This window comes from Heteronotia binoei, chromosome 1, assembly GCF_032191835.1.
Source record: "Heteronotia binoei isolate CCM8104 ecotype False Entrance Well chromosome 1, APGP_CSIRO_Hbin_v1, whole genome shotgun sequence".
Lineage (NCBI taxonomy): Eukaryota > Metazoa > Chordata > Lepidosauria > Squamata > Gekkonidae > Heteronotia > Heteronotia binoei.
Genome location: NC_083223.1, coordinates 52,199,280 through 52,223,970, shown reverse-complemented (window position 1 = coordinate 52,223,970; position 24,691 = coordinate 52,199,280). Strand labels below are relative to the sequence as shown.

Sequence of the window (24,691 nt, the reverse complement as noted above, 5' to 3'; positions counted from 1 at the left end):
GCTATTACATTATGCTATCGACTGGCTAAACAGCCTATACCTGAACATTTACGAGCTCATTCTACTAGAGACGTTGCCACTTCATCAGCCTTCTGTAAGGGTGTTCTGATGGAAGACATCTGTGCTGCTGCGGTCTAGTCATCTCCATCTACGTTTGCCTCGCACTACGCTTTAGACGTCCGTGCTCGGCGTGACGCATCCTTCGGGCAGGCTGTACTACGATCCATTTTCGACTGATATCTCCAGTCGTCTACACTGTAAGTACACTATTGCTTCTTATATGCATACCTAACCTTGTCCTTTGGTTACAGTTCCAGCACCCGCCTCTGGACAGATTAGCTTGCCAGTCACCCATGTGTGGGACTGCACAGAGACCACGATGAAGATAAACAGGTTTCTTACCTGTAACTGATGCTCTTCAAGTGGTCTGTGCAGTCACACACGCCCGCCCAACCTTCCCCGCTGCTGGTTCCTTGTTCCTAATTCAAAATTTTCCTCCTATACGGCGGTGGGAAGAAACTGGGTGGGTGAAGCACCTCCCTCTCGCCTAGGTATGCGCAGTGGATGCCTCCTCCCCGGGACGAGAGGAAGTGCGCGCCAAAATTAACGCTCTAAGATTGCTTTGAATTCTCCGAGGTCTGGATCGATCCTGGCGGATAACCCATGTGTGTGACTGCACAGATGACCACTCGAAGATCATCAGTTACAGGTAAGAAACCTGTTTTTTCAGGGCTACATTTTTTTTCTACTCTTCATCCTCCCTGCCTCCACGCACACACTGTAAAAATGTATCAACAATTCTCATATTTTCCCTTCTTATACATCTACTATGATGTTCTAATGCAGGAGGGAGGCAGGATCTAGAGACAGGGTAGCCTAGCAGTCATCTAGCACCAGGTAGATGTTAGAATAGTCACCATTAAGGACCAGAATTTCCAAGAGCATGGGTTGCTGCAGATACTTTTCAATTGGATACTGATTGGCTGGAGGTAGGAGTCATCTGCAGACATCTTTAAGTGACTGTCTCCTCTTGTATTGTCCAGCTCTGCCACCCCGTGTTCTCTTCCCAAGCCCCAACCTCTGTGCCCCAGCATGTAGATGTGCAGGGGTGGTGACCAGACAGGTGTTGTCACTGAAAGCCCTCACACTGAGTCTCAGCTAGCTCCTACCTTACTACCCTTGAAGATACCAGGTCAAAACTTTCCTCTTTACCTAGGCTTTTAAGAGAGGTCCCATTTCTAGATGCTTTTATGGTCTACTTTTAGCAGTGTAGTGGCATCAGAGACAAAACCAGTAGGTTTTTTAAAATTCTCTCACTGCTTTTCAAAGTGGTGGTGGACAGCCTCCTGCCACAATAGGAATCCTGGCAGCCCTACTTGCCAAAGTTAGCTGGGAAGAAGTCTCCTGTTCCAATTAAATGTTACAGCCTTTCAAGAAACCTCACCTGGGTAGATGGAAAGGATCAAGGAGAGAGGGCCCTCGTTTATGACCAGCTTTAGAGGAGGGAGGTTGCTTATCTTGACATTCAGTGAAGCACCGTCTCTACTGTAAGAACAGACCATAGTCAGCCTGAGGGAAGAAGAAGACATTGGATTTATATTCCACCCTCCACTCAAGAGTCTCAGAGCGGCTCACAATCTCCTTTATCTCCCTCCCTCACAACAGACACCCTGTGAGGTGGGTGGGGCTGAGAGGGCTCTCACAGCAGCTGCCCTTTCAAGGACAACTTCTGACCCAAGGCCATGCCAGCAGGTGCAAGTGGAGGAGTGGGGAATCAAACCCGGTTCTCCCAGGTAAGAGTCCACACACTTAACCACCACACCAAACTGGTTCTCAGGGACAAGACTTCAAGCATGAGAGCCATTTCAAGATGATCCATCCAGCATTAAAACAGAAATGCTGAACTGCCCATCCCATGCTAGTCTGAGAAATGCATGAGGCCGAGCTGTTTGCAGCTCCAGTTCATGAGCTCAATTCCTGGTTTAAAGAATACTCTTCAGCATCCAACACTTCCTCTGGAGGAATACTTTGACTGAATGTATACTCTTTCCCAATTGAACGGTTCTTAACATAAAGGCCATGATCACTCACTTCAAGGCTAGGTTTTTCCCCTTTCCCAATACACTTCAAGCAGGTAGATGCATACCTGTTCATGCACAGGTCAGAAAAAAGTGCATTCCAGCACCAAGAATAACACATAAAAGCAGGCAGAATACTAACTGAGGCAACTACCAGATTTGCAACCAGTTCCGCTAGAGGTATTTACTTGTATTCACTGTCTGTGGAGATCCTGCATAGTGGAAAATCCAGCCACAGGGCACTCACTTCATTATCATACACCATCTTAGCACCATGGGGGAAAGATTACTTTCCAAAGAGCCAGATGGATAGTTACTGCATCCTACAGTTCAAAAAAAGGACTCACCCTTTGTCTTTTTTAATATTTGGTGTTTTTGCTTTTAGAAGAGGCAATATTATGGGATGGATTTCAAGGGTGGCCAGCACCAGTGCTAGCAGCCTTGCTTCCAGGTCTATGGTATTGCTCCCTGTCTGTAAGACTGTTTAAGTATTACTGTGATCTGGTTAGAATCCACAAAGAAAAATGGGTTAACAGTATTTCATTATTTTAAAAAAACCCAGTTGTCTGAACAAGCACCTGTTAGGCCTTATGCACTCACAGTTATTGTGACTCCGTGCTGTTTGGATGGCTGCTGACAGTTTTATAATTGGACTTTCCCCTAAAAGAGATTACATGCAGATTAGAAGCTGAACACATTTCTAGTCCCATATCTGAAACTCACATGGCAGGATAGTCTGTCAGCTGATGGGGAGGCATGAGGCGACAACCCTTTACTTCCACCAGCTTGCTCCCAACCCTTTGCTCATCCAGAGTACAGCAGGGTCTGTTTCCAGGCATTCAACCCAGTCATTTGTCTCTCTTGCTCTACCGTTATCTACCGTTTTGGGCACAGAGCTGAGTCATATTGGTTCAAACCACTGGCCCTTCTGCTCTACTAGCAGCTGCTCTCCAGGGCCTTGGCAGAAGATCAACCAACATCTTTTGAGATCTTTTTGCTGGAGACTGAATCTATGACTTTTGTGCTCTAGCATACAGCCATTGCTTCCAAATGCCAGAACAGAAATAGATTTGCTACCATTCAGATGATAGGAAGGTTTCTTGCAAATCTCATTCTAGCCCTTGGGTAGATTCTTGGATTTCATAAAATTGTCCCAGATCTTATCTGTCTCCACCAGCCTAGGGCATGTTCCTGTCAACCACAAGCTCTTTAGGACCTTCTTGTTGATGTACCTTATGCCCTCCCTTAGGTCCATGCTGAACTCCCATCAGCTCAACATTAGCTCAGTGGAACATTCTTACTGGCTAGGCTGATGGCTGACAACGTTTCTGGGAAGGATGAGATGGCATAGAGTTGAACGTTGCTGGGCCTGACTAGAGAGGTGGGTTTTCAGAAATTAGGCTCCATTTTCCAGGACATCAGAACATTATGTACAATCTTTTAATCAAAACCCCACCTTTCTCCTAAGTGTTAAGACCCACAGGAGAGAATATAGACAAATTAAACACACAAACCCTACCCAGAAGACATTAAATCAGTCAGCAAATACAAGGGATACCCAACAATCGGTAGAACTCTCTAGTACGCTTTCCCTTCTAAACTCCATTAGGCAGCCTTAATTGCCTTCCTGAAGCCTCTTTAGGCCAAGGGGGCAGCCTGTCTCACCCCCTCTGGGAGGCTATACCAGAAGACGAGTGCAGCTATTGGAAATACCTGTGAATTGGCAAGGCCAAAGGGAAAGGAAGATATTGTCGTATGCAAGTAATAGGGCTGTGCTGTAATTAAAGGGTTTGGAGAGATGCTTTCCTAAAGGAATAGGGACTGGCAACTATAGTACTGTGTTGTCTATAATGTCACATTTAAAAGTTTATGCTTTGTTTCAGCTGTTTCAGATTTCTGCAACCCGAACCTTACTGCATTGTTCGTGGGATGTCCCATCTGGTTGATCATGTTGACTTACACTGAGTAACTTTCCTTGGGTCTCAGTAAAAAAAAGGCAGACTATATATAACACAAACAAATTAAACAAAATAAGTTGCAACGCAGGTCCCTACAAAGAGGCACTCCTTCGCTTCATACATCACATCGGACCACAAAAGTCTGGCCACCAGTCATAACACTCATTATGGCAACTGTCTCTGCCTCAAGGGAGTACCATGCTTCAGGGAAACAGAAGTGAAAAGATGTTCAATTGTGGCCTCCAACATCATATCCAGGATGGAGCTTAAACAGCGATAATGTTAGCTAATTTGGAGGGGGGGAATCAGACAAGTGAACTTCTGCACAGGTAATCACTGCAAGTGACTGAAGAACTTACTTTACTTCTTTGTCCACTCCAGCATCCCTAGGACTGTGTTGCCACTGCCACGACTGAGATGAAGGTTGGAAGAGTTCAAAAATACAATTACTAGAGGGCTGGCAGAGTGAAGTCAAAAAGTCATAACTTACCAGCCTAATTGCTGCTAAGCCATCTGCAGGGCAAGTACTAATGGCCATTTGGGTCTCCGTGTCACTCTGGAAAGATTCACCCCTCAAATTGGTCGGTGCTACAGGGCAAGCCAGGGTTGATTTACTCGTTTTAACAATGGACCAGCCTGCATCTGCCATTGATAATACATCTATTTCACACGCAGTGGCCCCAATGGTCCCACCCCTGGCTCCACTGGCATTTCAATTGATCTAATGAACACTTTAGTGGTGCAGTAAACTGTGCTTAGATCCCAAGCCCCAGTCAGTACAAGCCGTGGTTTCTAGCAGCGCTCAAACTGAGCCTTACTTGAGAGAAGTCCCACAGCAAGCATGCCTAGGATAGGGACACATGCCTTTGGTAATGGTCTTACCTGGAGCACAAACCTGGAGCACTGTGCACATAACAAAGGGTGCAATTTGTTTTTAAATTCTTGTTTCAATGATTTATGAATTTAATATTGTGAAGCCAAACAGCTTAATTATTTCTGTAACCCTCCCTGCGTCCACTTGCGGGGAGGGCAGAATATAAACATGATAAATAAAACCATTCTCAATTCCACCATCAACCATCATTCCAGAGGCCTGTCGGTAAGCTACTATGTAGAACATTGCATTTTCTTGCTACAAGACATTTAACTGTAGTCAGTCCTTGTCATGCACCACCAACCGTCAAATTCCAAGGCCAATTTAGCTGCCATTTGAGTTGTGACCCTGATTAAGAAACAGGGCCAGAGCAAAAGGTTTCAGGGCCCTTGAAACGAGCAGTGGTAGAATAACCCCCAGGAGGTGATGCTTAGATTTTAGTATCAGGATATTTGCTTCTAAGTAGACTCAAATGCTAAATGTTGTAGAATGGGAAAGTCAAAAAGTCTGTTCTACAATTTCATAGTGCTACATACAACTGGGGTTGGGGGGTATTCTGTAGTATGAAAATAAACTCCCAAATGCATTTGACCAATGCAAAGCTGGCTTTCTACGCATGTGCCTCTCTCTTGGACTCCGCACAGAAAGCTCTACCATGTTTGCTAGCAAGTATTCTATTTTTTTTGAATGAAGTTTAATAAATGGTATGTTAGTGCAAAGCAGACTGGACTGTTTTTCTCTCTGGGATGAATTGTCTCCAGGCTCATCTCGCACTGACCCTTAAGACTTGGGGGGCTGAGGGTGCAGGCCCCAGAATTTTTCCACGATTAACAGCATTGGCAGGTAGCTGAGTTGGTCCCTCTTCGGAAGCACGGGTCAAATACTGTTTATGAGAACCTTCTGAGCAGCGTCTCTCAAACTGGGTGACTCCTCTCCTTGCTAGCAAAAAGGAATGTCCTTTGGCTGCTCATCAAGACCTTCTCCAAGAAGTGCTGGTGAAGCAGCCCTGTACAGGGTTAAAAGACAGACAACTTATACCCTTGTGCTCGCCTAAAGGAGAAATACAAAGGCACCTTTAAGACCAAGAACTTCTAATATTTTAAGCATGTTTTATTTTTTTAAAAAATCTTTAGTCGTGTTTGTCTGTGTCCTTTAAGGTGCTACCTCATCTTAAATAGGTACACACACGGCCTGGCCCGGTCTCATTTGTCAGATCCCGCCCTCATAACAAATGAGTTCTACACCCTGTCACGGCTGGGGCCGGGTCAGGCAAAGTCCAGAGGCAGTCCGAGGTCTGTAGCCAGTAAGCAGGAGGGTCCGAGGCGCCAAATCCGAATCACTGTAGAAGTATCGCAGGTCTGAGGTCCAGAAGCCGAGGTCAGGGAGTCCAGAAGTCCAAAGCCAAAGTCAGGGAGTCAGGAACCAAAGTCAAGCCGGAGTGGATGCTAGAATGTCAGGGAGATGACTAGTTGCTTCCACAAAGCTTCCTCCCAAAGCCCACAGCTATATAGCCCTCTGCTGGCTGTTGCCCGTTTGGGCTAATTGCTGGCTCAGGGAGGCAGCCAGGATCCTGTTACCACTCAAGCATCCTTGCTCTTAGAAGGGCCAGAATCCTCTCAGAACTCAGGGCTCAGGGAGCGTCTTGCTTGTGAGCGTGCCGCCCTCCTCCGATCCCTGAGGTCCTGCCGGAGGCGGTCACGCACACGAGCCACCCGAGAGGGCGAGGCAGGGGGGCTGGGATCTTCTCCAGCAGGAGGCAGGGGCACTGGTGCAGGTGGCAGGGGCACAGTTTCCTCATCAGACTCAACTTCCTCTGAAGGGTCCCCAGCACCCATGACACACCCCTGCTCTAAGAAGTCAGCGAAGTAGGCTGCTATCTAGGGCAGGGGTGGCCAATGGTAGCTCTCCAGATGTTTTTTGCCTACAACTCCCATCAGCCCCAGCCAGCATGGCCATGCTGGCTGGGGCTGATGGGAGCTGTAGGCAAAAAACATCTGGAGAGCTACCATTGGCCACCCCTGCTCTAGGGCATCATTCTAGCGGCTGGGGCAGACTACTGCAGGCCAGGAGGGAGAGCCAAGCCTGCCTCGGGCACAGTGCCCACTAAGCCCAGTGCTGCTGCTGCCATCACTGTGTCATAGCCAGTGGAGGAAGGAGCAGCTGCTGGGCTGGCCGTGTGCCCTGGCCTCGCTACTGCTGGTGCTGCTCGCCTAAGCCCGAGCCAGCCATGTGCTCCAGGGGCCCAGACCCTGCCAGGATGCTCAGCTGGGTCCCAGGCAGCCTGCTGTGGGGAGAGAGAGGCTGGGTGGGCAGGAAGGAAGGGACACAGCAGGGGACCATGCTGGTTGTGAAAATGTCCTGCTGTGACATCACCCCAGAGTCGGAAAGGAGTGGCGCTTGCACAGGGGACTACCTTTGCCTTTTACTATACACTTGGACAAGAGGCTACTGGTAGGACAGAATATTGAGTAACAGAATGGTTTCCAATTGGCAAAGGTGTCACACAAGGACGCATTTTATCTCCTTGTGTTCAATCTGCATGCAGAACATATTTTTAAAAATGGATTAGATTTAGATGGAGTAAACATTGGAGGGAACATTCACCATTTGAGATATGCACATTACTGGCAGAAAATAGTAGATTGAAACAACTCCTGATGAGGTTAATAATAATATTTAATTTACATCCCGCCCTCCCCGCAGAAGCAGGCTCAGGGCGGCTCACATAATATAAATACATTACAATAATAAAATAAAACAGATAAAATAACCCAATTTACAGTTATTACTCATTTAAGCAATTAAGAGATCAATAAAACAAAATTTAAAACTACAGATTAATTGGTGCTACAGATATAACATAGCTTGCATAGTGATGGTATAATTTCCACATTAAAAAGCTAGCTGGAAGAGGACGGTCTTATAGGCCCGGCGGAACTGGTTAAGGTCCCGCAAGGCCCGTACCTCTTCTGGTAGCTGGTTCCACCAGCGGGGAGCTGTAGCCGAGAAGGCCCTCTCTCTCATTTTCAATTTGACCTCCTTCGGCCCAGGGATTGTCAGATTTTGCGAGCTAGATCGAAGCACTCTCTGGGGAACATATGGGGAGAGACGGTCCCTAAGTTAGGCAGGTCCTCGGCCATATAGTGCTTTAAAGGTAGTAACCAGCACCTTGTAACTAATCCGGTACAAAATTGGCAGCCAGTGCAGTTCCCGCAGCCCAGGCTGTATGTGCTCCCACTTAGGGAGTCCCATTAACAGTCTGGCTGCTGCGTTCTGCACTAGCTGCAGTCTAACCTCAAGGTGACTGTTGCATGGATCACTGTTGCCAGGTCATCGTGCTCCAGGAAGTGAGCCAACTGCCTCGCCCGTCTCAGATGAAAAAAGGCGGATTTAGCAGTGGCTGCTATCTGGGCCTCCATTGACAAGGAAGGCTCCAGTAGGACCCCCAGGCTCTTGACCCTGCGCACTGTTTTCAGTGGTGCACCATCAAAGACCAGTAGGGGAATTTCCCTTCCTAGACTACCATGGCCCAGGCACAGGACCCGTCTTCGTTGGATTCAGCTTCAACCTACTCAGCCTGAGCCAGCCAGCCAGCCACAGCTTGCAACGCCCGGTCCAGATTTTCTGGGACATCGCCAGGCCAGTCGTCCATCAGTAGATAGAGCTGGGTGTCATCAGCGTACTGATGGCAACCCAGCCCATACCTCTGGGCAATCTGGGCAAGGGTGCGCATGTAGATGTTAAACATCGGGGAGAGCACTGCCCTCTGAGGCACCCCACAATTAAATGGGTATCTCTGGGACAGCTCTCCCCCAATCGCCACTCTTTGTCCCCGACCGTCCAGGAAAGAGGAGAGCCATTGTAAGGCAGAAAGTGGCAAAGCAGGATTACAGGTGAGCTTAAAAACAAAAGTAATCGCTATTGAGGAATTATACAATTTTAAGGCTGATGAAGAAATTGAGACTTTCTGCTCCTGGGCTTTATCATCAACCAAAAGGGAGACTGCAACCAAGAAATCAGGAGACTGTGAAGGGCAATTATGAAGGAGCTAGAAAATATTCTTAAATATTTTCTGAGTATGACCAAAATAATTCATACTACAGTATTCCCATTATGCATGGAAGTGAAAGATGGAAAACAAAGTAAGTTCACAGGAAGAAAGCTGACTCATTTGAAGTGTAGTATTGGGAGGGAATTTTATAGATACCACAGAGGACCAAAAGGACAAATAAGTGAGTTGTTGATTAAATCAAGTCTAAACTGTCCCTAGAAGTGAAAATCACTGAAGCTATCATACCTTGGTCACATTATGAGAAGGCAAAAGTCACTGGAGAAAGAGTAATGGTAGAAGTTGAAGGCAGCAGGAAGACCCAACATGAAATAGATTCAACCAAGGAAACCACAGGAAGCCTCAAGGTTTACAAGACCAGAGCAAGGCTGTTAATGACATTTGGGAAGTCAATAATTCATAGGGTTGCCATAAATTGGAAGTGACTTGATAGAACTTCACATAAATGCAAAGGTATTTTTTTTTTACTTGGCTGAATCAGGCACGGAATGTCAACCAGAAACCTGTAGGGCAAGTGTCTGCGAATGTGACCTCTTACCCACAGAGCGAGCGGACCATGCAACACCATCTCATTTTGCATAGGGAATAAGGCATACTGAAGTGGAATGCGCAACTCACATGCTGTTGCCAAATGTGTCAGCCATTTCCTTGCAGTAACATCCTAGGGCTCTCTATAGCAGGGCAAAGGAGGGGTGTGGTATTGTTTTATTTATGAGAGAACCTACCAGCTAGTCTCTTAATTCATGCTGCCCACCTGCCCATGAAGACCTCCGTTTCTGAAGGCAGACTCTCCTGCTCTCCTACAGTAGCACTGCTGGGAAAGGCTATGAGATCTCCTAAGATGCACCAAATATTTAAGTACATGTGCACACGTACTCTGTAAGAATAACCAACTCTTTTTCAAATCTCTTCAGCAGCCAGCTAGACTGATAGTTCATTTAACATCCACAGTATTTATCCAGATTCTAAATCCCCTTTTGTATTTTGGGACCAGGCTGTTCCTAGCTGCACTCACTACATTATAAAGGCTGTCCCCAGATGCTCTACATTATAAAGGCTGTCCCCAGATGCTCCCCAAAAACAGCACTTAGCTATATTTTGTTGTTAAAAGAGATCAATCAGAATATGAAGAACCCACCACAATCTCCATCTGTGCAACTGTGACTTCTCTTCAACTTCCCTGAACAGTGAAGTCTCACAGTAGTCTAGTTCTCAGTGGTCTTCAGTGCACAGCATAGTTGAGCAATTCCTATTTTTGTAAAGGAGGGGGTATCTTCACCCTAGCACTGCCGCCTCCACCTTCCAGGATTCTAACAGGTTAACTGTTGCTTCCATCATGTAAGAGAGATGTCCTGGAGATAAATCTGAGTGAGGATGTTCCAGTTTCCTTCATTTATGGCACCTGCAACACCATGATGATTGTCTGTACTCTGACAGCTGATTGTAGAACTCCTATCTTCTTTACTACTGTTGAATTATGCCTGCTATAGGCACATGCATCCTTTTTATCGTTATAGAAGACTGATGCTTGCCATGCGTAACACATTGTAAGTTAAGTGAATACTGCACTCAGACTCCGTGACCCTCATGATTAAGTGGACTGAATCTGATTGGACAATGGAATGCAAGTTCATCAGGGCAATGCAAGTTTATGATCACTGTGTTATGAATCACTGACATTTTGCACTTTGTGGGTAAACTTTTTTTTTGGGGGGGGGGGGGTTGTGTGTGTTGTATGACCTCATATATAAAGACTGGACTGCAGAAATGCCACAACTGAGTAAAAACAGAAATCTTTATTTTGAAAGACACAAATTTGCAGCTGAGAACACCACTATGGAGATGTGCTGCCTAAAAACATAAGACATTTTAGTACCAACAGAAATGGAATAAATTTCTATTAGAACCCTGAAAATGCCTATTTAAAACAGGGAAAGTATGCGGACAAAGGTTAACCCATACTGTTATCACTGCCAGAGAACTATTAAGGAACACTATGATCGGGGTTTTCCAGCTCCTTCTCTTGCAAGATGATCAGCAGCTTCATTTCCCTTATATCCCGCATGACCTGGAACGTGTGTCTGTTGAGAAGAGGTTTCCAAAGTAACTAAAAGCGTATGGCAAACATCTGCTACAACCACTACTACTAATCACCAAATGCTTTAATATAATTTTATTCTTTTGGAAACAAAGTGCAATTCTTTCTGTCAGAACTCCTTTTCCACCTCTTTCCAGCATCTGTCTACAACTATGAAATCCGCTTTATTCTTTCTTCCCAAGAAAGCACAGCTGAGAAGTAATACAACAGCCAGAATGATGGGCAGCTTCCTTTTAAAGAACTGAAACACCCTCGTTCTAATCTCTTATACCGGTATAAGCAATATACTTGTATTGTTATTGTGAACACCATGACTACACAACCAAATCACTCATACTCTGTTGCAGGATTTGCATTTTAAAGATATGTACTCATTCTTTACTCCATCAGCAGTTTTGTTACATACCCACTTGATGTCCATGCCTCTTGAAAGGTCAGCAAGCTGCTGAAAGTCCTCTTTGTTCACTACATCTTTCCCAGTACTGGTTTTCCAACCATTACGCTCCCAGTTTGGAACCCAGTTTGTCATACCTACAGAAGAAAAAAGAATTCCTTTTAAGAATGTAACTTGAGCATAATCAAAATAGGAGTCAAGTAGCACCTTTAAGACCAACGAAGTTTTATTCAGAATGTAAGCTTTCGTATGCATGCATACCTCATTCCTTCATCTGAAGAAGCATGCATGCATATGAAAGCTTACATTCTGAATAAAACTTTGTTGGTCTTAAAGGTGATACTTGACTCCTACTTTGTTCTACTGCTTCAGACCAACACAGCTGCCCACCTAGATTGATCATATCAAGTCATTTTAAAGATACTGCAGAAATTATCTCACAGCTTCCAAGGCATCTGCACATGGCCATCCAGCTGATATGTTACAAAAGGCAAACATGCTAGATCTGGACATTTAATGGATCTATAATGAATTTATCCCCACACTTTGCAGATAAATAGAGCAGTCAGCCTGCCCTTTTAAAGACAGGAAATAAAGAACAGCGCCATCCAGAGTAACACCCTCATAAATGCATTGGCTTGGGTTTAAAAGGTTGCATCTCTTAGGTTATCTAAGTCTTGTCCTATTTGATGTCCTTTTACATCTGGTCTTCCATAACATAAGAAAGGTTAAACTTCTGGAAAGTGACTCCTTATGAGCAGAGTTCCTAGCTGTGAGAGGCAGTTGGATGGATCCTCTGAAGTTGTTTAGTCCATGTTCAAAATAGCAATTATATCTGTGCTAAAATCCTCAATTCCTTACTGACCTGTTTTACAATGTTCACAAGTTATCACCATCAGCTTCAGACAGAAATGGATCCTACCAGTTTTCTGGACTAATCTCATTTTCTACCTAGGCAACTGCAGAGTTTATCCCCCGCTAGCCCCTTGTTTGGGACTGCATATGGGCACACTGAAAGAGGATAAATCCAAACATGCATTGTGATTGAAACAGCTGGATGGAGAAAGAACAGAAATAACTATAGGCCTACAGGTACCTTCAGTCTCAAGTCAGTCAACTTTACTGGCATACAGCCAACTCTTCTCAACAAAGCATTTCCTGGTGAATAGCTTTAAATTATATACACAATACATTAACCTGCTACTTTATTAGCAGGACCCAAATCACAATCAATATACCAGTAAAAATGGTATCTACAAATCACAATGAGTTATTTTCTACTACTCTACTGAACTAACTCTGGCAGAAATGAAAAGTCAGAAACAGGAAAAGCCAGAAGGGAAGGGAGGTTTCATTACTGGGGAGACAGGGAGATGGGGAAATGAAGATGGCAGAGACAACAAGGATTTCCTTGCGATTCTTCATAGGTCTCCACTGCTCACTGTGTATTATGTAACAGGGCAATGTATAAATTTACTTTATTCAAAAAATCCAAGAGCTTACCATCAATGGTGAACTTGCTGTCAGTATGGATATTCAGTTTCGTGAGGTTTTGACTCTTTGCTTGCTCTACAGCTTTGCAAGCTGCCTGAATAAAATATTTGGCAAAATCACAAGTTAGGAGATAAACAGAACCATTTATGACATGTCATAAAAATTTACCCTCAAGACACTGAATATATGGTCATTTATGTACTTTAACCCTTACAGAAAGCTTCCATTATGGACCTCTCTTCAACTATTTGAGAGGCATGTAAGTCAAATCTATCAATTCATGTATGTATGAACCAGTGTTTTCTCTAAGCTGAGCTAGCGTGAGCTAGCTCACAGACTTCTAGCCTCCAGCTCACACATTTTTGTCTTAGCTCAGGAAGGATGATCCCAGAGAACACTAACTTATGCAGTAGTTCACAACTTTAATGCCAGTAGCTCACAAAGTAGAATTTTTGCTCACAGGACTCTGCAGCTTAAAGGGAACACTGGTATGAACTGCATAATCTGCTATAGTGCTCTATTAAAATATTTTATTTTCCCAATTCTTATTCTAATCTTAAGTGGCACGGGGATCGGGTGAAATCAAGTAAAAAAAGGAAATAAGATAAAGAGGAAGGAGTTTATTTATTTGTTCTTAGTATTCAGTTTGATTTGTAGAAAGTAACAAGCAAAAAACAAAGTCTATTTATATGAGATGTATAAATGTAGGAATGATTACTTGACACGTGTATTGGGAGAGGAAAAAGACTCGCTTTCTGTGCAAGCCTCCTTTATTTATACATGTTCAAGTTGTACCAAAAATACTCCAGTTTACAGCATAGTGCAGAACAAAGCATAACAGGAAACACCTGTTCCATACAAGGAGATGGCGTTTACATAGTCTACCAAAATTAATACCAGCTAGCAGCGTCTAGAAATACATTTGTCAAAAATGGGAACTTGTGAAGGCGAACAAGAATGTGGTTGATTGTAAAAGGCCAGTGCTCTTTGTGTCCCCAGACATAACGGATGTCTGGGCGTCATGCCAGATGCATAATCCACACACACCTTTTCAGCCTTCAGACTTTGTGGGGTGCAGACAATCAGATAACATTCCAACCGCATGATCCCCACATATAAATATGTTGATATATGCACACTTAAATATTAATTCCACAAAAAATATATCTTTTTATTTTCCCAATGGGTGATAAAACAATCCGTTTATAGAGGCTTGGGGCAGACAAAATTTTAGGGCTGGTTAGAAGCCATGCCAGACTGCAGTTTGAAAGTGCAGAAATGAGTATCAACTCACTTGCTCCCTCCTGCTTCTGCAGTCCCCTCTGTGTTTCATTAAGAAGCCACTAACTGCTGCTGCACCTGAATTGACTACCTATGTAAATGCTTTGTCTCCAAGGCAGACTTGGAAGCTATGATCAAGTTGTAGCTTTGGAGTCTGCTTTTCAGGGCAAGCACCAACCATGGCTTGCCAGGTTACTTGCACTGACAAACTGGTTTGCCACAAATGGCAATGCACAAGGGAAGAGGGAGTATATGAGCTGAGATTGGTTAATAAAACACCAATCGTTTGACAGTATCTGTTAATAGAACCATAAAGTGATACTATTAATCACCTTGTGTGTGAGCAAAAGAGCAAATCAGGAAGCTGAGATTAACACAGGTCTTTCAAGTTTTGTATTGCAACTTACACGTATTTCAGCTCTTTGATTAGTTTGCCGCCCAGGAAGTCTCTCACTACTATTTCTGTGAAACAAACAAGAAAAGGTGATCAACTGATCAGAAATTGCTTTTATGTAGAAATTAAATAGCAAACCATCTCTGTAAAAGAAAGTTACAGCTATTTGAGTTGGGTTTTATGATAGTGACAGAATGCTGCAGCTCAAGTCTGCCATGAAAATGTGAAAAGCAACATCACCCCAGTCGAAAACGACTGGTGCTTGCACAGGGGACCTTTCCTTTACCTTCTTAGGTGAAGCATGCATATTGCTACCATTCTGCCCATCAAATACAGGGCTTCATTCAAGATACTGGCTGTCACATAGAATGCCCTTCATGGCCTTGCACCCTCATCTTTGCAACACTGTCTTTCCCCCTATGCTCCACCATGACAGCTTTGCTCATCTGAACAGGGCCTTGTGCAGGTAACAACCTACAAATGGCCAAAATCAACAACTGCTAATACACATCCCTTTTCTGTTGTGGCCTCCACCTTGTGGAATGCTCTGCCTGAGGTCAGGCAGGCTCCCAACTTCTGGCTTTCTGCAAACTATTCCAAACTTAATTATTCAAGAGGGCTTTTCTATGTAGGCAATAGGATGGTAGTGTACTATGTTTCACAAAGTTACATGGACAATTAGGGACTGTGGTTTATATTACTGTTGAGTTTGCGATATATTGGATCCTGCTATGTAATCTTGCATCATTTAATGTGTTATGTTAACATCTATGTTTTGCTTCAGTTCTGCTTTTTTGAATTTCTGGTTGGTTTTACAACTCAAACCCCCTTTCACTGTTTAGTGAATGTTCCATTCTGTTGATTGTATTGAATCACTCTGTGCAATCTGCTTTAAGTCCCAGTGAGAAAAGCAGACTACAAATAATGTAAATAAAAGCCCTCATATAACGGTTCATTCAATTTTTTACAAAATTACAAGCACTCAAGGATGTCATACCTATGCTGTACACCCACAGCTCTGGAGATGGGTGCTATTTTTCTAGGAAACATGTTTCCTGGGACAGATGCTGACAGGTCAGCCCTAAGAAAAAACTTGATAGGCTTCCCAGAGAGCGGAAGCTGGATGGCTTTCTCAGGGGTAAAACTTTTGATGTGATCTTGGGAAGCCTTTGAAGAGGGAGCCTTTAGGCGTTTATGGCTTTTGATGACCCCTGATTAGGGATGGGAAGTTTATCATTTGGGTGAAGGGTGTCAGAAGTGTATATTTAGGATAAACAAATGGGGAGAGGGATATATGACCTGGTATGGTGAGATTAGTTCAAAGGGCTGTAAATGTCTTTCCTGGGAGACCCATTTGTCCTGATAACATTTTCTTTAAAGACAGGAAGTAATTGCCGGATGGGCAGCCTGTATGGTTCACCTTTAAAAAAAAATATGTTCCAGGCTTCTCACTTAGCAGCATTTTGTGTGCTTCAGATCCATTTTATTTATAGGCCAGACAGCATTGCTCTGCACATTTTGGGGTGATATTTCTAAGGGTGTTACCTCTCTCTGTGCAAACTGCACCCTCTGCAGGAGGGTCTGATTGCTAACAACTGTACATATTACCGTTTTGTTCCTTAAGCCCCTGAGGACAAGCAGGAAGAATGTATCCATTATAACATTAGCTTTTTTTGTATTTGTATGTGCATACACTCATACACTGTACATTGCATAGTACATTTATACACTGTGCACGCTCTTGTATGAACTAAAAAGTACAGTTACAGAAATGAATTTTAAAGCATATTTTCTAATTATCATGAGATCATACTTACAGAGGATGACCAGGTCCCCAATAGACACCTGTTCCAGCACGGGCTTCAGGACGCCCATTACTTGAACAACATCCATCAGTATAAACAACTGGATAGTCTCCTACAAATGCAAATTTGTATTTTACTCGTGTGGCATATCACTTTTTAAATTTCTGAATTCAGAAATACAATCCTAAACACAATGACTCAAAATCTAATAACTTCTATTTGGGCATAAAATGTAGTTGCTGCTTCAACATATGTGATTTTTCACTTGTCCTAAAATGGACTTCTGCATAAATGTACACGTTCTTCTGTTTATTAGCCAATTTAAAAACTGTTTCATTTTCAGTAAAGTTTACTTCAATAGATTTTTTTAAAAATTCTAGACTGGACAAAATTGCTCCCTCAAATCTGTCTTCTAAGCCCACCTTTGCTATGGTGTTTCTTTGGTTCAACACTTAACAGGATTTAGTCAAGGAAAAGCCTCAACTATAACTGTGCAGCTCTTGCTACCCATATGGCCTTCCTCTATTGTCACCCCTCATTGTCTAAATTAGAGCATAATTTCCTCTGGGACAGAAGATTTATCTAGCTTCTGAAAATCTAGTGCCATATATACTCAAGGCAGATGGCACTGTAACAAACAGGAATAATTTATCTAATTTCTCACTCCCAACTACAACCAGGGAAGAAGAAAGAGCACAAAACTCATTAGCCTATTAAAAAGGTTACCATACATATAACTACAACTCCTGAAAGAAGTGAATCTCCTTCTCCCAGATAAATGAACACAGGCTTGCTCCCAGATAAATGAATATAGGATCGTGGTCTGCAACTTATCCTTTTACAAAAGATTATTCCCTGAAGCTGTGCAAGGCACTTCAATGTATTTTCTTCATTTTCTATTATGCTTGACTTCCTGAGAGCTCTTTGTTTGGTCTCTTGTATGAGCTAATCTGACCAGAATGTAGCCTTATTATTGTGTAATTTATCTGCTCTTTCATCAGCCATACTGCTTGTTACCTTTGGGGGAAAAACAGGCAGTAAACTGAAATATTAATTCTGGGATATGAGTATTTAAGCTGAAAGACAGTGGATACACAATTTATTTCAGGCATTTTTAGTTTTAAATATATATGTTTGAGTATCTGAGAATGCTGATTGTGATTTGCGAATGAACAGCAATACACTCAAGCATCTTTGCAGAGTTGAGAGAAGCAAAAGTGCAGAACAGGAATCAATATCAGAATGCAGCCCTCAGAATCTACCCTCATTGTTACTGCTATGGTACAGATTTTTGCATGGCATAAAAGGCAGATTTTGTTAATACTTTCTTCCTCTGAGAGTACCTTAGAAGCATTTCATTCATCTACATTTAGACCTCCTACCCACCCATCAAGAGAAGATTCAAGGGCCAGACAAGTATTTGGATGACAGAGATTATACTTTCAGGTGGGTAGCCTTGTTGGTCTGAAGCAACAGGACAAAATTAAAGTCCGGTGGCACCTTTAAGACCAACAAAGTTTTATTTAAGATATAAGCTTTTGTGTGCACTTAAGACTTCTTCAGATACACTGAAATGGAAGTTACCATTCCATATGTATAGGTAGTAGGTGAGCAGCAATCAGCATATAACATAATGAAGATGTTTAAAAGATGCAAAGAATAAAAAGCTTAGTTTATATGGTCAGCATTTGTTGGATGTAATTCTTGAGGAAACATAATGAAGCAAATAAATATATCAAAATTGGAGACTGGTGTGTAAATGCACCCAGGTAGTGATGATTGAAAGCTTATAAAACTTTCTTGGTCTTAAAGGTGCCACTGGACTCAAATTTTGTTTAGAGATAATTGCGACAGTGAATTTCAGAGCACATCTTTCTGACAGACCAGACTAAACTGGCTTGACTCTAAAGCAGGAGGGCTGCAGCATGCACAGGTCAAAGCATCTCTTACAATACTAGAAAGACAAGTATGAGGAGCACCTTCAGTAAAAACCACTGGATCACAAGGTAGTCAAACATCTGTATTCCTTGTATCTCCCACCAAGATGCCCAGTATAAAGGGAAGATACTATATTATGCAACAGAGGTTTTCAGTATGAACAGAACCTTCCATGCAAAGTGAGATCGTCATCAGAAGTGAAAGACCCAAATCTGAAGCACTAAGACTGTGACTTGTCAGACTTCACCTGTTCCTCTGAATGACTTCAGTGGGATTAATTTTCACTGAAGTGTACATATAAATGCAGCTCTGATTTTCAAGCTTCTCAGACTATGAGTGGTGAATTTCAGTAGAACTTCCCTATTCTCAGTTTAGTGGTATGTATTTATCTCAAGGACCATCTCCATGCTCCAAATACTACCTGAGTTTGCTCCTCTGCTTAAGAAAACCTGCCTGGCATCAACCAGGCATATTTCTTTCCTTTCTTTCCTGCTAGCTGTCATGGTCTCCTACTAAGACATATTTACAGTGGAATACATCATGCCCACTTCCATGTATCTGCCAAGCACCAGTTCTTTCTGCAAGACTTACTTGTGGATTGTGATGCATATTGTGATGACCCGCCACTTGCGAAGTCCCTAGCAGCTTCATCTGTGTCAAATTTTCTGAAACTAGCATTTCGGTATCCATCCACTTGCTCTCTACAGTCATCCCTATAAAGAGATTACGGGGTAAATGGCAAAACAAGCTGTGCGATAAAGGCTTTTAGAAGGACGGGGAGCAGCTAAGCACCCTGCCCCACCACCCCTCCAGGATTCAATTCCCCTGAGAATCCCTTCCCATATTTACAGTTATTTGTATTTATCACCCTAGTTAATTTTGGTTGTGATTCAAAAGCAGGGGTGGGAGGGGGGAGAGACTGTAAGAAATCCATTTGTACGCTTTGGCAGTTTCTATACTTTGTTTTGTACTATAGGAAGTCTGGGGAGATCAACCTATAATTTGTAGAAGAACATGTACTAACAAGCAATATAAGCTAGAGCACAGACAAACTAAATAAAACAGAAGAATGCCTGAGCCAGCATCCCAGTCCTGACTAATGGAAGGAGAGGAAACTGCAGCTAGATTCAGAATCCAGGTAACCAGCTTCAAGCCATCAAGACACATTCAAGCCCCTACTCAAAAGCCAGTAATTTCAATTCATCCCCACTAATTATTTAACCATTTAATAATCAGCATGAACTATAAAAGGTTTCCAAAGCACTTCTTCCCTCTTAGAGCAAAACGATATGTCAGGGGTGGCCAACGACAGCTCTCCAGATGTTTTTTCGCCTACAACGCCCTTCAGCCCCATTGGCCATGCTGGCTGTGGCTGATGGAAGTTGTAGGCAAAAAAAAAAAAAAAGGATCTGGAGAGCTACCGTTGGCCACCTCTGCTATATTTTAAAGAATACAACCATTCAAAAACATGCCATGAGGACTGCATTTTTTAAATGGTCAAATTCATTCCTAAAATGGCAGCAGACACAGGTGAAACCTCTGGTTGCTGTAACATCTAGCTTGGCCCTTACTTCCAATGTTAACCCCCAAAAAGAATCAGTGCACAGTGATATTTGGGGGCCACGTCTGAATCCCCACTTTGCCATGGAAGCCTGATGTATCATCTTAGGGCGGTTGCATTCTTTCAGCATAACCTACCTCACAAGATTGTTCTGAAGATAAATTGGAAAAGAGGACAAAACAGGGAAGTAAATACCCAAAGAAATGAGCACAAATAAGAGCTCATTGTGGGGGGAGGGGGGACCACACTTGTTTCAAACTTCATTTCTAACCTGTTTTTCCCCATTGTATATTGTTTTTCAACTGAGCACAATGAACAATACTCTCAGTGACAACACTTAGCATGAAAAGTTAAGACAACATCCCGGCTGACATGTGACAGCTCAGGATCTTTGTCATCTGAACACCAGGGCACTGATGTTCTCAAGAAACGAGGAACCCAAATTGTTTGATGACTTCTGATGAAGAAAGGTGTAAAATCTAACCACAAGAAGGGACATTTCCTCAGAAATAAACTTCACTGAGCTCACCAAATCAATGGATAACAGTTTTAAGTATAGGGAACACCTTTGATGCAACCCGCAGGGCAGAATTAAGAGGGGAGGGGGCAGAGTACCAGACCATCCACCTTCGGCTGCTTACCAGGATGAATACACTCCTGTCTTCCTGCCGTTGCGCACACCATAAGGCATGTTCCTGCTGTAGAGAAAACAAGGGTGAATCAAGCAGGCAAAGCACAATCCACACCTTCCCTGAAGCCTCAGCCCATTCAGTTTAACAGCCCATAGGCCATACGCTATAAAACAAAAATAAAATCACAGTAAAACATGTTTGCCACATCTACAGCACAGCTTTTGGCAACAACTACTCAGAAGCAGGCCTCATTTTGGGCAGGTCACAGGAGTGGAGCTCCGGAACCTCTATGTTATTGTGCTCTTTCTTTCTTACCCCCCCCCCCAAAAACTTTGCTTCTGGGCTCCATAGTTCAAACCCCCTGTGAGAATTTTGCTGAACTCAAAGATTTGACAAACTTTCTAATGTTTTCCCCCACAAAACTGTCCAAAGTATGCAAAGCCAGAGAGATTTTGTAGAAAATGGCTACAGAAGTACTCAGCCATTCCTGATACTTCAAGATTAAGATTACTTCTGAGCAGGGGTAATTTCGTAGAAAAAGAGGTGAAGGTGTGCTAAATTATATCAAGCTCACCATCCACCTTAAAATGCTTCTTGAATTATAATTGTCATAATAAAACCTTATTCCCATCATCCTTTTTAAATTACTTTTTCCTTGTGGCCACAGTGGCATGATGAAGATTCCTATCTGTATGTTTTATATGGTTTGGTTGTTCTATTTCTAGAAGTAGAGCAGCGTTTTTTTCTGAACTATTATACTGCCTCGCACACGGCAGTATCAAGGAACAGGAAGTGGAACTACGGTTGTGATCACACATACAAAATAATGCACTTTCAATTCACTTTTAGCGCACTTTCCAACTGGATTTTACTGTCTGAACTGGCAAAACTCAGTTGGGAAGTGCATTGAAAGTGCATTATTTTGTGTGTGCGATCACAGCTTATTTATTTGTTCGATTTATATCCCGCCCTACCCCACCAAAGCGGGCTCAGGGCGGCTTACAAGCGCCAACTCTACTGGCGGGAAAACTATTAGCAGAGGCCAAAGCAACTGGTGCCCAAGTGTATTAATAGCCCTCCATCCTAGCAGGGAAAATGAGCCTGGCGTTCCCGGTTCTTTCTTGACAACAACGAATCCTCATTCTAAAGAAAGTACTATGCATATTCCAAGCCAGTAAGTACTTCGTACATTCTTTACACCAGGCGAATTTACCAATCTGATCATTTACAAAGAAAAGCCACCACCACCCCCATTTCTCTCGGGCTGCAAATCGGTGCACCTGAGAACAAATCCCTGAACTCCGTGGACCCCACTTCTGCAGGAAAGCACGCAGGGAGCTCTCCATACAACTGCACCATAGCCAGCCACGCGCGCTTACTCCGTGGAAAGGTTCACCGAACTCAAGAGCACCTCACTTTCCAAAAGAAAGAAGGTCTGCGCTCTTCTAGAGACTTTTCATCCCGACTCTCAACCAAGCTGCTGGAATGCAAGCCTAATGACTTGGTCAAAAAAGTAAACGTCACTCGTGCCTTTCAGATATCGCCTCCTCCCCCTACTCAAAAACAATCTTCGACGGATTAATATGGATGTGAATGGACGTATAAAACGGAGCCAGCGGTGAAAAGACAAGGGAAACGGCTGTTTTGTATATTCACATCATGTAAACTTCAAAAAGAAATATATGTGGCGTGCTTTTTATTAAGACCAACCAAACAGACACAAAACATCGAGCCAAGACGAAAGCGAAACTGAAGTTAGATTTTTCTGGAAAAGAACAACCTCGGATTTTATCATTAAACCAAAATCTTGCTTTTCCCCCTCAAAAAGGAAAAAAAAAAAGGCTCGAGAAAAGGAATCAGGTTAGTTAACGTGATCAGGAGAATGGAAGGAAGAAGCCACAGATGTTCACCGAAGTAGCTCTGCGACTGCAGCACCTTTCCAATTGTGAAATAAATACCTGACCTCATACATTGCAAGAGAGACACAGTTATAACTCAAATGTATTTTTCTTGTATCCAGACCTCAGTTCTGGCTCTGCCTTTTGTCTCCCTCCTCGTACTTACCGTCTTCGTAGGTCCGAAGAGTGCAACAAATACTACTGCCCTCTTAAAGAAGCAAAAAAGCGATGAAGATGCTCCTCCTCTCTGTGCTTTTAAGACCACTGGGAAGAACCACAGAAGAAGCAAAAGAAAGGGGGACAGCTAAAGAGAAAGCGCTAGAGGGCCTTTCCAGGAACAAGCATGAAGTACTCTGTCTTTTCTAGAATTTCCCCCTTTTGATTTTGTTGGTTCTGGCTCATTTACAAAGAGCAAGGTGGAGGTGGGGGAGTTTTTGGAAGAGAGCAAAAATCCCTTCCCGCCAATTTATTTCTCTCTTTTAACTCGTAGCTCTCGAATTCCGTCAGAGGTCTGGGGTGGAAAGATCTGGTGATCCGTTGCTACAGCAGGACGTTCCAAACCATCATACATGCACAGGACTCCAGGTGCTATTGTAGCAGGAAGACCCCTGCCTCAATTCGTTAAAGCTGGTTCAATGACAGAGGAGGCCTGAGGCGTATTCAGGAAAACAGCTTTCAGTTTATTAATATACGTACGTACGGGAACAGACTCCCATGGCTTCTGCCACAAAGGTGAGAGTCTGAACCCGGATTACAGAAAAATCACGAGCTTTTATATCGTTCAAAGTTATATTCCATCAAATGTCACATGATTACAAAACATACAGTGCTGGCTTACGAAACATACGCTGTTGGCCCCATGTCCTCCTGCACTGGTGATGATTTATGATCGCGAGGCCTAGGTTACAGAATGCAAGCATCTCTAATAACACTGGACCGTTTGGGACTTTCCCACCCAACACGGAATATTGATGCAATATTGCTTCTTGTGTACTTTGCTACACCGGTGATTCAAGGGGCCTTTGTAAGCTTGCTTCCTATGCACTAACCACCGTGGTTATAAGCTTCGGTTACAGTACTGTTTGCGGTTGCAAGCCATCCGTAGCGAGCTGCTCTTAGTTCTCCTTTTTAGTAACTATAGACTACGTGGAGGCCTTTCGTAATACATAGAAGCACAGATGCCCTTTTGCATGACATTAAAGCTTTTCACCTCTGCCCTATTGATCCTATTCTTAATATTGATTATAGTTTCTTAGCTGATTACATAATTTCTAAGCATGTTTCTATTGATCCTATGCCTGCTGCCACACTATGAGACTTCATTCCTGGTGTATGAAGGAGTGGGTTGCCTTTCAAGTGCCACAAGACTCCCCTGAACTCTTCTTCCATCGAAGATAGATCCAAGTGGGTAGCCATCTTGGTCTGAAGCAACAGAATAAAGTAGAAGTCCAGCTGCACCTTTAAGATCAACAACGTTTTATTCAAGCATAAACTTCCTTGTGAAGTGAACTGAAGAAGTGCGTATGTGTGATATACAAAAGCTTATACCTTTGTTGGTCTTAAAGGTGCTACTGTCTAGGCCCTTATTGTATTCTTCTTCCATCGGCATAACATAGCGGCTAAATTTGTGGAATATACTCAAACACAAAATGAAGTTTAAGCCCCTTTAAGAGCAACAAAGTTTGTGGGTACAAGTTTTTGTGCACAGGCAATACTTCAGATACGAAATCTTATACCCCAAATTAAACTTTGTTGGTGTTAAAGGTGCCACTGGAATAAAACTTGGTTCTGTTGTTTCAGAACAATACAGCTGCCCATCTGGATCTTTAGCCAAACATAGTTTCTTGACCTGTCAATAATTTGGGCCCCTGATTGTCATTTTGATTTTTATTTAAATAAATGAACCATCACAAAAGCTTCTTTCTGCACAACCATGTGCTCGCTCATTTGCTGTAAGTGCCATTGTGTTTAACAGGGCTTACTGCCAGGAAAGTATGCATAAATAGCATTGAGATCAAAGCGGGGGCATTTTGAAATGTATTATTTTGATTTATTGAAGAAGCTGGGTCTGTGGATCCAAATTCTATTGCAGTAGGAAGAAAGAAAGGAGGAGGACTGGATTCATATATCAATTGAACCATTTGATGGGTTGTCATCTGTTTAGGGTTGCCAAGTCCAATTCAAGAAATACTTTGGGGGTGGAGCCAGGAGACGTTG

The 24,691-nt window shown here is 43.1% G+C and overlaps 1 protein-coding gene across 1 annotated transcript; it reads right to left on the bottom strand.

The window, feature by feature from the left end:
* Window positions 1-10,756: 10,756 nt before the first annotated feature.
* On the bottom strand, window positions 10,757-23,222 carry LOC132568492 (ribonuclease H1-like). Its single transcript, XM_060234367.1, has 8 exons — window positions 22,641-23,222; window positions 20,586-20,642; window positions 18,975-19,096; window positions 16,458-16,557; window positions 14,654-14,708; window positions 12,975-13,059; window positions 11,484-11,608; window positions 10,757-11,060 (listed from the first exon to the last, which is right to left on the bottom strand). The coding sequence occupies exons 2-8, from the start codon at window positions 20,633-20,635 to the stop codon at window positions 10,974-10,976; spliced, it is 624 nt and encodes a 207-aa protein (XP_060090350.1). The 5' UTR covers window positions 20,636-20,642; window positions 22,641-23,222; the 3' UTR covers window positions 10,757-10,973.
* Window positions 23,223-24,691: the final 1,469 nt, after the last annotated feature.